This window comes from Solanum stenotomum, chromosome 5 (assembly GCF_019186545.1).
Source record: "Solanum stenotomum isolate F172 chromosome 5, ASM1918654v1, whole genome shotgun sequence".
Lineage (NCBI taxonomy): Eukaryota > Viridiplantae > Streptophyta > Magnoliopsida > Solanales > Solanaceae > Solanum > Solanum stenotomum.
This window is the reverse complement of record NC_064286.1, coordinates 57705037-57718556: the sequence shown is the minus strand read 5'-3', so window position 1 is coordinate 57718556 and position 13520 is coordinate 57705037. Positions and strand designations below refer to the sequence as shown.

Here is a 13520-nt window from a genome sequence, read left to right as displayed (position 1 = left end):
CCCCCCCCCCCCCCCCCCCCCCCCTTAATCTATACCCGAAATCTCAACTACACACTTATTCATTATGAAAGTCCTATTACCCCTTACACTATTTTAAAGTAGAATTATTTGCCCCCTGGATGATGAGGTGGCAAAGAAAGTGCAGTTAATTTTAAAAGTATTTCTTAAATTTTATATTATTATTTTTTTATTCTTTCAAAAATCTTTATGTTTCTTTTTTAAAAAATCTTGTTATCGTCTTTCTTTTTCTCTTCACCAAAGCTATGTCTGCCTACGGCTCTGCTCCACCACCTGATCGCCGCCTTTACCAACCTTTCATCAATAAGTTAACTTTCATTCTCAAATCACAAATTTTTCACAGTAAATTCACTTCTCATAAGTGTGACAAATTGACAATAACTCAAAATCAAAATCGAAAGTCATTGGCGACGGCTCTGCTCCACCACCAGGTCGCCGCCCTCACCGAGCTCTAATCATTAAGTTCACTTTCATTCTCAAATCACAAAATCTCACAATAAATTCACTTCTCATCAATGTGAAAAATTGACAAGAACTCAAAATCGAAATCGAAAGTCAAGAGGATCGGACTTTAGAGTCATTAATGGAGAAAACTTCATTACGTAACAGATCCATCAATGGAGAAGAATTCATCAATGAAATCATTAGGTAACAAATCCATTAATGGAAAAGACCCAATAATCGAAATGGGTTGCTCAACATTGTTAAATTCTAGCTTCAATAGAGAGCATCAAAATTTTGCTAGTGTTCATAACTCCAGTGAACTCGAAGAAGATGGTGGCAGTCATAGAATGTATCCCCAAATCTAGAAAATCAATTGTCAAGATCAAAGAAAAAGAGGAATGGAAAAGGAAAGTAGATCAAAGAAAAAGAGGAATGGAAAAAGGAAAGTAAAAGAGAAAGATGGAAATATCGATGAAAAATAATTGCAGAATATTTTTTTTAAAAAAGGTGATATTATGTGGCGGGGCGCGTGCAATTCACAATTTTATATAAATCTGGTTGTGTGTTTTTAAGGAGGTATATATTATACTTTTAAAATGTTCTGGGGGATAATAAGACTTCCGTAATGAATAAGTGTGTAGTTGGAATTTCAGGTATAAATTGGGGGGTTTTTAGACCATTTTCTCTTAAATTTGTAACGTAAATTAAAAGTAATTAATGCATTAATTAAACTAATATAACTTATTTTTTCCAACTTCGATACATGCTTCCTTAATTAATTAGCGTCATTATTATAAAGTGAGAAACAATAGTTTGTTCTCTCACTTGTATTCAAGCCTCATTAATAACTTGTTAGTTAATAATATCAGGGAGGAAGAACCAAATGAGGATATAATTAAACATTATGTTATATCTTGTTTCCTTCGTGAGATGGTGATGCTTATCGTGACCAACGACACTACTTCCGATTCAAGTGTCTACGATCGTCGATAATATAGTAACCCTATCGAGGGTTGGGGTCGTGTCCCAAGAGAGCGGTTTTGAGAATTAGTAGTTAATTAGAATCTAGTTCTAATTAGTCATAGCTAAAGAGATTATCAAGTAAAAACATTGTAAATCAATAGGGGACACAAAAGTGTCAAATATCGTTTTGGAGGTTTTGTCACAAAATCAAATAAAAATAGTAAAAATGCAAGGAAAATCAAGTATGAGGGGGAATTCTTGGGGTGTGACCGCAATACAAATTAATCTAGATTATTGGGTACCTACTTTCGATAAAAGATTTATAGAGTAATAGTGACTAGGCTAAACTTTAATTGGAAATAAATTCTCTTTTGAGCAACTTACCTAGTTTTAAATGGGTTCCTCTCGGACACCCACTTGCCGCATGAAGACCAACCTACGCCTTAACCCACTCACTCTCTCGAGCTGAGTGTTAGGATATGGGACTAGGGCTCACTCTCTCATGTCGACCCACACCTTAGGCCATCAGTCTAGTAGTCTTAGTTTCGTGACCTCTCTCTCTAGCAAGCCGAAAACACATGGGTGGGTTTGTATTTGCAACTACAAATCAATTAGATTCAACCACAACTACTAGGTGAAATCACCATTAAACTACATTTAGTCTATCAGCAAGCACGACCCAACAACAATCTTAACCCATATTTGCTAAATCACACCCCAAGAATGGGGGTTTTTAGCCACACATCAAGAAATATAAATTTATACATGTTGAAATCAGTTGGGTATGAAGATTCAAGTCTCAATTTAGGCAAAGAAGCAAGAAATCAAGAGACCCACTTCCAATTTGAAGGAGATGAAACCCTTTTTGTTGTTGTTGTTCTTCTTCTTCTTTTCTAAACCTTCTCAAACTTGAGAGAAAATATAAAACTGATAATATGTTTAATAATAATGAAAATCTGATGATGATGTTAATGATGATGATAATGCTAATAATAATAATAATAATAATAATAATAATAATAATAATAATAATAATAATAATAATCTAACTTCAACTAGTATTTATAGTTTTCAGAATTTGTGTTGCGAAGGGTGGATCGGTGAAGTTAGTCGAAATCGCCGATCAAATCAGCGATTCCCCCTTTGTCTGGTTCATCGCCTTCCATTCTTGCCTACAACATCTTCGTGTCGTGGATCATTGGACGGTATAGTACTACTTTACGAAACTGTTCGACGACGCGCCGACTGCTCCTTTTTACCGCCGATTTGATCCTCTTCCTTTAGGGCTCAACACACTCGAATAAAAGGTGAAGTAAGGTCCTTCGGCGACTTGCCAAGTGGACTCGACGATGCTCATGCTTTCATTTCTTCACTCTTTTCAGCCTTTTTGTTCCTTTTTGTGACATAGTGTCCATGCTTTTCTTAACTCTTTAAATACCTGAAACTTAAGAGTTTTTATCAGATATTGGGCTAAAAGAGGCATTTGAGGACACTAATTCTATCAAAATATGACCCTAAATGAGTCCAAACTAAGGACTCATCAACACCCCCAACTTAAACTTTTGCTTGTCCTCAAGTAAAACTCAAGTTCAACAGTTCAAATAGGATGTCTCAAACAGTGCCACACAAGACTCAATCATGAATGTACACAACAAGACTCAATTTACTCATGCAAGAATCAATAGTATACTCAAAGATTCAAGTTGTGACACACCATTACCAAAGATTCTCATGCTCGCAATACTTGATTCAAATGCAAGTTCAAGCTTAACAAAAGTATCTAAATGCCCTCACATAAAATAACGATTTCATATTCACACGCAAAGGTTTAGTCAATTGAAGATCACGAATCAGGTGTAATGCTCACACTCAAAAAGAGGAACACAATGCATGCTTTTACCCATAGGTTTGCCCATATTTTCCAATTAACCTTTGTTTCGGCTCACTCAAGATAAAAAAGGTCTTTTCAAGGCTTATAATGGGGCTGAGTGCACAAGGTATGGTCATTTAGGATCAATGACTTTCATCCTCATGAACTGTGTGGCTCTCAACACTTCATTTTCTCTTCTTTCATCCATTTTTTCCCTAGTGCTCATAAGTCATCCTATTATTCACTTCCATGGATTACTTGGAAACCCAATTTCTTTTATACTTTATTCCATAACTTTCTTTTTCGTTTCTTTTGTTTTTCTTTTTATTTCCTTTCTCTCTTTTTTTATATGAAAGGTTTCCATTTTTTCGCAACACCATGGGTTAAAGGAGACTTTTCTTGCACTTCTTGATTTCCCTTTTCCTTTTCACCATACCCCCAACTTAGGCTTCTGGCCTAAGTTGGACATTCACTAAACCACACATCAAGAGGATCATAGGTAGTGGAATAAGAGAGGTCTAAGTTTCATCAAGTTTCTTCCAAAGAAGGGTAAGGCTCAAGGGGTGCTCAAAATGAATTCACACACTCACAGGGTAGGCCACAAAAGAGGTATATGTCAAATTGTTCACACTCTTTAAAGTTGTCTAAGATCATCTCAAGAACAAGCCTTACTTAATTGATCGGACTAACGGGGAAAATTCTAGGTGTATTCATGCATGGTTCAAAGTAAGCTCATCACACAAGGCATCGATACTAAAGTCAAAGAAGACTCCACACTTTCGCTAGTGTGCAACGGTCATCATAAGAGAATCAATTTGATACATGGCTAATCACAACGAGATGCCAAGAGTTCACATATTGTCTATGCAACTTCATTTAGTCTCATCGTAGCCGCATACTCATGTTTGTTTGATTGAGAGCACTATTCAAGTCATCAGTACTGATCGAAATCGAGACTCGAATTTGCAAGAGAACAACCACTTTCAACTCATTTTTCGGAAGGGTCAAATTATTTTTTTTTTGCAATTAAACCCAAAAGGAGCCACAAGCTCAAACAATCGCACAAGCAGTTTAAAACACAATTTTAAACAGACAACCCAAATATATACACAAGATGAAATTCAAAACAACACAAAGGTGAGCCTCACCCCACCACAAAAAGAAAAATATTTGTCCTCAAATAAAAATAAAAGTATCCAAAAGTGAAATCAAAGTATGACAGAGATAGAGGTAAAGAAAGATCCTGTCTATGCAACCTCTTCCCTTGTCGGGGCATCAAAACTCTAAGCAGCAGTCTGTGCTTGGGCATTAGTGCCTGGAGTATCCTTAGGAAAATTAGCAGTGCTAAGTCCCGTATGAGCTGCTGTGGACGTCTTAGTATGCAATGTGTGGATCACTGATTGTCAACTGTCTCCACCAGATATGGCAAATTTCTGAAAATGCTCTCCTCCTCATGTGTTGCTGTCATTCCCTCATCAGTATCTGCATCTTATTCTACAACTGTTGCATCTTCTATCTACACATCTTTAACGGTGGCCAGAGGGATCCCTGAAGTCACAGGGACATCCTGATCCTCAGCGGTCTTCATTAATTCATTGAAGTCAACAGACTTCAGGTAATCTATGTCCCTCCGTAGTTCTGCAACATTGGCTTTCAAAGCTGGGACGTCAGCTACTCTTCCTTGTCTGCTCTCACAGGTTGTAACCTTAAAGTTAAAGTATCGACAGAGGTCTGGAGGGGTGTGAGTGCAGCATCTATAGCGCTCTCTATCATCCCTATAACTGATCTCTCCAGTTTGGCAGCCCTCGCCTCAGCTGATTGGGCCAAACGCCCTATCTTCAGGATCATGGCCTGAGTAATTTTGATCGGCTGGCCAGAGGAAGAATCACTTGGATCTTGTGAAGAAGAGGGAGGAACTGATATACCTGATGGCTCGGAGGCCGGAGTAGGTGCAGATGCATCTGCAGATAGTAAGTCAACATCGCCATCTGGAGTAGTATCAGCTGGAACTGCTCTTCCTATCAGCCTCCTCGTGTGTGTATTCGGCCTCAATATGCCGAATATCGGTGGAGGATGAATGAATGACCTTGATATCCCTCTCAGTGTCCTGTACTACTCCAGCACGTCGGCACCGCTCAGTAATCAAAACAGGAAATGGCAGGGAAGTCTGCTTTTGTTTGTCTCTCATGTCCATTACCTGTGAACTTAGCAACCCAAGATCGATCATCCTCCTGGACATGATGCAACCAAGGCAAGCTGCCTTAAGGTGGCGGAGAACAAATTCATTCTGGGATGGCATGCTGGTGCTGCTGATGAAGCCAAACCAGAATCATTCAGCAATGTTTAGATCATTCTTCTCAATTGGAGATCCTACTTCGATCCACCTTGCAGTGTCTTCAGAAATCATATGAGCCAACCACTCCTTCAGATCGTCTAAAGATGCCGCAATTGGCAATCTCTCATAAGGGAGTAGAGAGTGCAACGGTCTTCTCAATACATCGTTGATATGCTCGTTGTCGCACTCTACTTCCCTGCCTCTAACAATGATCGATCTCACCAGTCTAAACTCACTTGCCTTCTGTTTTTCCTTAGGCACTAACTCCCCATAAGTCGTGTAAAACTCCCTAACCCAAGAAGGAACATAGAGGCCTCGGGGTCTCGTGAACTGCTCGAACTTATGGTAGCGAAGGGTTTCGAGCACATTAGGATACTTGACTTCCAATCCCTCTATAGATAAGAGCTTCTCCTCTATGATGGTTCGTACCCCATCACCCTTCAATCTATTTAGAAGCGTAGGTTTAGGCACAATAAGAGGTGTTGGGGTTCCTGGAGGTGTCTGAGCTGGTTCAGGAAGAGTGGCAGTAGACGAGACTCTAGTAGAGGTAGACTGTGTTCTATCCAGGAGATCATCCCTTCAATCACTTAGATGCTGCTCATCTTCTGGTTTAGAAGAGTGCGTGTGGGTCTCACTAGTTGTTCATTTTCTTGCTATGCTTTTTCTCTGTTTTCCTTTACCCTGTGAGATTTCTTCTCCTTATTTATTTTGAGGATTGGATCCCCCTTTGTTGATACGAATGCCCTATGTTGCTTTCTTTTGGGGTTGCGTGTTTAGATTGGTGCGTACCATATCTGTAAAAGATTTGAATCGATTAGGTGAACATCAAGTCAAACACAAAAAATCTAGTGCAGAAAGATTCACCGATCCAGTCGGTGAATCGCTAAACTCTTTGGCGAGCTAGGTCGAGCTCGCCGAAGGGATTAGCTTAAAATTTAGACAAATTGGCGATAGATTGATCTACTCGATGAGTCACCGACTACTCTCGGCGATCATGAATTTGTCCGCCAAATATTTCAGTAAAGAGGGTCAGGGAGGCATGCAAAGGGTGGTCAATAGTACTATTCGACGAGTCGCCGACTACTTTCGGTGATTGAAGTATCTTTTCGAAAGTCACAGAGGAAACAACAACTAAGACATGAAATTAAGGGTGATCTGGGGTCAGTAGGCGAACCGCCGAGTGGTTCAGCGAGCTCAACCCAACTCACCGAATGACCCAACGTGCCTATTTTTTCAGCCTACATCTCGAATTCGACCTTACAATCCCCAAAAGAAAAATCAAAGCATGCATACACAAAATTCACTCAAGAGCCATACTTCTCATCACCCCAGAATACTCAGACTTTTTCCGATTTTGCCAAATTTGGCTATTTAACGATGATTACCCTTAAGAGTGGTGCCACCCCATCTCTCATTGAGCAATTTTCATTATTTAGCACAAACATGGGCTGCTTAAACTTCACCCCACTAATCAAACAGTAAGCACGCATCAACCATTTCAAGTTCATTCAAATAAAAGCATTGAAACTAAGGCATTCAAATATTAAAACATTTCAGGCAAAGGTTCGAATTAAAATAAGCATCACAACAACCTATTCCTATCAGAGAGGTCCAACACACGTTAATGCTATACTAATATTGCAAATGAGTTCAAAAACTTTCAAATATAAATTCGGGGTTTTAAGGACCAACCTTTAATGCCGATTAAAATACTTTTGAAGTGCTAGGCGACAAAGAAATCCACTCCCAAGCACTAATTATCAACTACAATACTAATGGCAAGTGAAAATCTTGAAAATAATACCTTTGGTGTGAATTTGTGAGGTTTTAGAGTGAGGGAAATGAGAATTTTTAAATTATACGTCATTTGGCCCTGATATAACCGTTCAGTTCTTGTTCATTCGGCAACGTTAGTCGCATTTGCCGACACACTCGGGTCATTTTTCCCGCCTTTTCTGTGAAATCTTCAGTTTCGTGAGGATCAAATCGGCGGTCTGAGTCTGGATTGCCTATCCGGTTGGCGATGCACCGAATTGCTTCTCAAGTTCACCGAGTTTTACAAGTTCTACATTGCACTTGCATTGAGCCAAACAACGGATTCAAATGAGCTCGCCAACCTATTTGGTGATACACTGAATTGATCATCTGCTTGCAAAACTATAGTTTTTCAACACTTTCCTTATTTTAACCTACAATATACACACACCATTATTTATAAAGTTAAAAATCCTAAATATTTAAGACCTTGGGTTTCCCCCCAAGAAGCATCTTATTTAACGTCGTGGCACGATGTACGTCCTATCTCATTCTTTGTTATTGGGGTTAGCCCTAGTGTCACTATGTAGCCCCAATATGTCATTTGGATGGAGATGAGGCACTGTAAAACTCAGGAGTGACCTGATTTGCTGGATTGACCTAGAGTGAGATACAATCATTTGGTTCAACACTTTAATATTCTCTCTCATTTCTTCCAACATCCGATCTTGATCGGTGATTTTTGGAGAATGATTTGAAGTTGTACTCGACACGATCTTCCTCCCCATCTCTAGATATCCTCCGCTCAGCATGAAGTCCTTCTTGACTCCTCGATTCATCTCAACCAAGTTGCCACTACTTTGCTCAACCATGCTCACCTAAAGCAATAACTCAAAGAAACTCAAAACTAAAAATAAAGTTAGTAAACTACCACTAAAAAGAACTAAAACTCTACTTAACTACATCTTCTCAAATAACACCACTCCCCGACAGTGGTGCCATTTTGATGCTTATCGTGACCAATGACACTACTTCAGATTCAAGTGTCTATGATCGTCGATAATATAATAACCCAACTGAGGGTTGGGGTCGTGTCTCAAGGGAACGATTTTGAGAATTAGTAGTTAATTAGAATCTTGTTCTAATTAGTCGTAGCTAAAAAGATAAACGAGTAAAAAAATTGTAGATCTATGAGGGACACAGAAGTGTCAAATATCGTTTTGGGGGTGTTGTTACAAAATCAAATAAAAATAGTAAAAATTCAAGGAAAATCAAGTATGAGGGGGAATTCTTGGGGTGTGATCGCAATACGAATTATTCTAGATTATTGGGTACCTGCTTTCGATAGAAGATTTATAGAGTAATAGTGACTAGGCTAAACTTTAATTGGAAATAAGTTCTCTCTCGAGCAACTTACCCCATTTCAAATGGGTTCCTCTCGGACATCCACTTGTCGCATGAAAACCAGCCTACGCCTTACCCCACTCACTCTCTCGAGATGAGTGTTAGGATATAGGACTAGGGTTCACTTTCTCAAGCTGAGGCTCATGTCGACCCACTCCTTAGGCCATCAGTCTAGTAGACTTAGTTTCACGACCTCTTTCTTGAGCAAGCTGAAAACACATGGGTGAGTTTGTATTTGCAACTACAAATCCATTAGATTCAACCACAACTACTAGGTGAAATCACCATTAAACTACATTTAGTCTATCAGCAAGCAAGACCCAACAACAATCTTAACCCATATTCGCTAAATCATACCCCAAGAATGGGGGTTTTAACCACACATCAAGAAATAGAAATTTATACCTTCAATGATGTTGAAATCAGTTGGGTATGAAGATTCAAGTCTCAATTTAGGCAAAGAAGCAAGAAATCAAGAGACCCACTTCCAATTTGAAGGAGATGAAACCCTTTTTGTTGTTCTTCTTCTTATTTTCAAAACCCTCTCAAACTTGAGAGAAAATATAAAATTGATAATATGTCTAATAATAATGAAAATCTGATGATGATGTTAATGATGATGATAATGCTAATAATAATAATAATAATAATAATAATCTAACTTCAACTAGTATTTATAGTTTTCAGAATTTGTGCTGCGAAGGGTGGATCGGTGAAATTAGTCAAAATCGCCGATCAAATCGGTGATTCCCTCTTTGTCTGGTTCATCGCCTTCTGTTCTTGTATACATCATCTTTGTGTCCTGGATCATTGGGAGGTATTGTACTACTTCGCGAAATTGTTCGACGACGCGTCGATTGCTCTTTTTTATCGCCGATTTGATCCTCTTCCTCTAAGGTTCAATGTACTGGAATAAAAGGCGAAATAAGGTCCATCGGCGACTCACCATGTGGACTCGGCGATGCTCAGTCTTTCATTTCTTCACTCATTTCAATCTTTTTGTTCCTCTTTGCGACATAGTGTCCATAATTTCCTTAAATCTTTTAATACTTGAAACTTAAAAGTTTTTATCAGTTATTGGGATAAAAGAGGCATTTGAGGACACTTATTCTATCAAAAGATGGCCCTAAATGAGTCCAAACTAAGGACTCATAAGATGGTGTAGCTTAGGAACTATTAACTGCTCTTGTAATCATTTGTCACATATTTATTTAAGTAAATTTCTTAAAATGACTTACTTTAGCTTGTAAACTTCAACTCTATCTACTAGCTAAACTTCAACTCTAAGTTAAAAAAAATCCAAAATAATATGTATCTAATTCCCTTGAAGTATATACTTAATATATTTGATAAAATATAACTATAATATTGTAAGCACCATCAAGTCTGTTTTGTGTTTTGAAACTTCTTTTCCCTAGTCTGACCTTTTACATAACCTTATTATGTTATTTATGATTTGTGGGGATAGGCGATGCAATTTTTGAGGTGATTAGATGCATTTCAAAGAATAAATTATGTTTTGGGAAGTTGGGAAAGTGAAGCTTGATCAAAGTCAATATTTTGTGTTAACTAAGTCGGAATTAGTCTTTGACAATTTCATTAGGTCAGAAAGATGATTTATGACTTACTTGGATAATTTGCACAGGACTCGTGGTGGGTTCGTATTATTGAATGAATTACTAGTTAATTTTAGGAAAAAGGGTTGACCACAAATCACTGTTTTGAGTTTTCTAACAGATTCTGAACGTGTTTTTAGAGTGGTTTGGATTGCATCCTAAGGGGTTTGGGTGAGTTTTGGGGTTAATGTTTATGTCACCTAATATATCAATATAGAAGGATGAATAATCCAATGATCAAGCTAATGGTGGAGTCCCAAATGGATCTAGTATTGTGGGTGTTGGAGCACAGTCACAGGCTATGAGTCAAGCTCTTGGAATGGACTATAATCATCCTCTGTTTCTTAATTCCTCTGTGTTAGTGGTATATCTTTTATCTCCTTTCAGCTAAAGAAAATTTCTCTATGTTGTTTAGGTCTATGAGAATTGCCTTATTAGGCAGGAATATTAAATTGGGTCTTGTAGATGTGATGCTATTAGATTAGTTAGTTAGTTATTTTAGTGTGCACTGTTCATTCACAAAATTAGTTAGTTACAGTTCATTCACATAGTTAGTTAGGAATCACAAGTTTACAATTTCAGCATAGATTAGTTAGTTGAGTTTGTTAGATATCAGTGTATATATATACACATACATTGTATTTGATTATTGTTCGGTTTTCACATTCTAAATAACATCTCTTCTTCTTTTTCTCTCTGATTGTTAGTGAAAGCTCAACCTCCATTAATGGAGGAAGGTTATTGTTCTGCAACTTTAGTTGTTGTTCTTGTCATGGTATCATAGCAAGGAGATTCCTGCTCCTCTCTCTCATTGTGAGTACTGTATTGAGATTGATTTGCCCTTATTTTTATTATCATATTCTTCTTCCTTTTTTTTTTCTGGACAATCTCACTATCGTTCCTCTATTTTTTTTTTCTCGAGCTTGCTCATTGTGAGTTCATCTTCACAATTCGTCTGTAGTTGCATTTTTTTTCTTTTCATCATCTTCAATGGATGACGTTCCAAATGACACGACTGCTACCAACACTTCAACTCGATTAGATATCAATTTCCCCTTCTATCTGCATCCCTTAGAAAATGCAGGTTCTACTTTGCTTCCTGCTGTTTTTGATGGAACTAGCTACAGGTCATGGAGATGAGTAGTTCTTAGGACTTTATCAGTTAAGAGTAAAACTGGATTCATCAATGGGAAAATTGTGAAACCAAATCCTACAGATCCAACCTTCATGCAGTGGGAAATGTGTGATGATATGGTGACCTATTGGATCCTAAATTCTCTCTCACCAGATCTGCTAGATAGTTTGCAATACGTCAATAATGCCAAGGAACTTTGGGAGGAACTGGAGGATAGATGTGACCAAACTAATGGCTGCAAACTCTATCAACTGCAGAAAGAGATAAATGACCTTGTGCAAGGCACATTGGATGTTACTGGTTACTATAATAAGATGAAGAAATTGTGGGAGGAAATGAACACCATTGATGTTAATTCCCAATGCACTTGTGTGTGTGTTTGTGGTGGAAAAACCAAGATGCATAAGGCAGAACAAGATAAAAGAGTTGTACATTTTTTGATGGGACTAAATGAGATGTATACTGTTGTATGTGGGAATATCCTTATGATGTCTAATTTGCCAACTATGTCACAAACATTTGCCATTTTATCACAGGAGGAAAAACAAAGGGAAATGAAGCCCCTCAGTCACATGGCTTTGGAATCCACCTCACTAAATGCCTCTGTGTTACCTCAACACAATGCATGTCCCAAAAGTTTCAATACAAACTACAATTCTTATAGAGGAGGTGAAGGCATAGGTGCATGCAGTTCCAACACCAACACTTTTAGAGAAAATTCCAGCACTGGCAACATGTCAAACTTGTTTTGTGAATACTACAAACGAACTGGGCATACCAAAGACAGGTGCTACAAGCTCCATGGTTATCCAGCCAACACAAGAACCCCAAGAGGAAGGGGTTCAGGATCTGCAACAAATGTGCATACTTCTGAGGATGATAGAAGTCAGTGTGAGTAAACACCTGAGCAGGGAAGGCAAATACCATTGAATGTGTCCAAAAGCCAGTATGAACAACTACTCCACCTACTTGGGACTCTACAGGTTAGAAATGGAACTAATTGCTCAGGAAACATATCAAGTGGAGCTGTAAACCTAACATGTATACTTGCTTGCTATTCTTCTATTAATGAGATAGGTGATTTGTCATGTAAATGTGATAGATTGACTGCTGGCTCTAGGATCATAGATTCAGGAACATCTTACCACATGACCTACACAAAAGACACTCTCACAAACCTTAGAACATTGCCTTATCATTTCCTAATTACCTTACCAAATGGATACAAAATTAAAGTGACTGAAATTGGTGATGTTTGTTTGAATCCAACATTGACTCTATACAAAGTATTGTTTATACTTAGCTTCAAGTTCAGTTTAATATCAGTTCATTGCTTAGCTAATCAACTCAAATGAATAGTTAGCTTTAATAGTTTTTCTTGCTTACTGCAGGGCCCTTCTCTGAAGAGCCCTCTGGCACTTGGTAAAGCAAGGAATGGTCTGTATTTTTTCTGTCCAAAATGTCACAATATTTCACCTGCAAATGGTAATGATGTTTCTCATGACAAATGTCAACCTGTTTCTCTCTTTAACTACTGCAAGAAAGTTTTAGTTGGAAGTGAATGCTAAGCTTCACCACCAAATGTAAGATACTCTCATGAAATCAATAAAGGAGCTTGTTTTATTGATCCTAGTTCATGTTTTGTTGTTAATTCTTTCCTTGATATTAATACTGCTCATACTATGAGCCTCATAGTCATGACACTGAATTCTTATGGCATGCTAGATTAGGTCATGTGCCCTTTGTAAAAATGAGTAGTATATCTACCATTCCCCTATAGTTTTCCAATAAACAACCTTTCATTTGTACAATATGTCCTATGGCTAGACAAACTAGAATGCCATTCCTAGAAAGTACAACTACAACCAGTTCAATGTTTGAACTTCTTCACATCGACTTATGGGGACCATACCATGTGGCAATACATGATGGCTATCACTATTTTTAAACTATGGTGGATAACTACAGTAGATCAACTTG

The 13520-nt window shown here is 38.0% G+C and overlaps 1 protein-coding gene across 1 annotated transcript; it reads left to right on the top strand.

The window, feature by feature from the left end:
• Nucleotides 1–11644: 11644 nt before the first annotated feature.
• LOC125864170 (uncharacterized) lies at nucleotides 11645–13108 on the top strand. The gene is made up of 3 exons (XM_049544086.1): nucleotides 11645–12431; nucleotides 12618–12826; nucleotides 12932–13108. The coding sequence occupies exons 1-3, from the start codon at nucleotides 11645–11647 to the stop codon at nucleotides 13106–13108; spliced, it is 1173 nt and encodes a 390-aa protein (XP_049400043.1).
• Nucleotides 13109–13520: the final 412 nt, after the last annotated feature.

Coding starts and splice junctions, on each gene's coding strand:
- LOC125864170 (XM_049544086.1), top strand. CDS start 11,645: ATGTGTGATGATATGGTGACCTATTGGATCCTAAATTCTCTCTCACCA. Junction 12,432..12,617: donor TGAGGATGATAGAAGTCAGT/GTGAGTAAACAC, acceptor TTAATGAGATAG/GTGATTTGTCATGTAAATGT. Junction 12,827..12,931: donor CAACATTGACTCTATACAAA/GTATTGTTTATA, acceptor TGCTTACTGCAG/GGCCCTTCTCTGAAGAGCCC.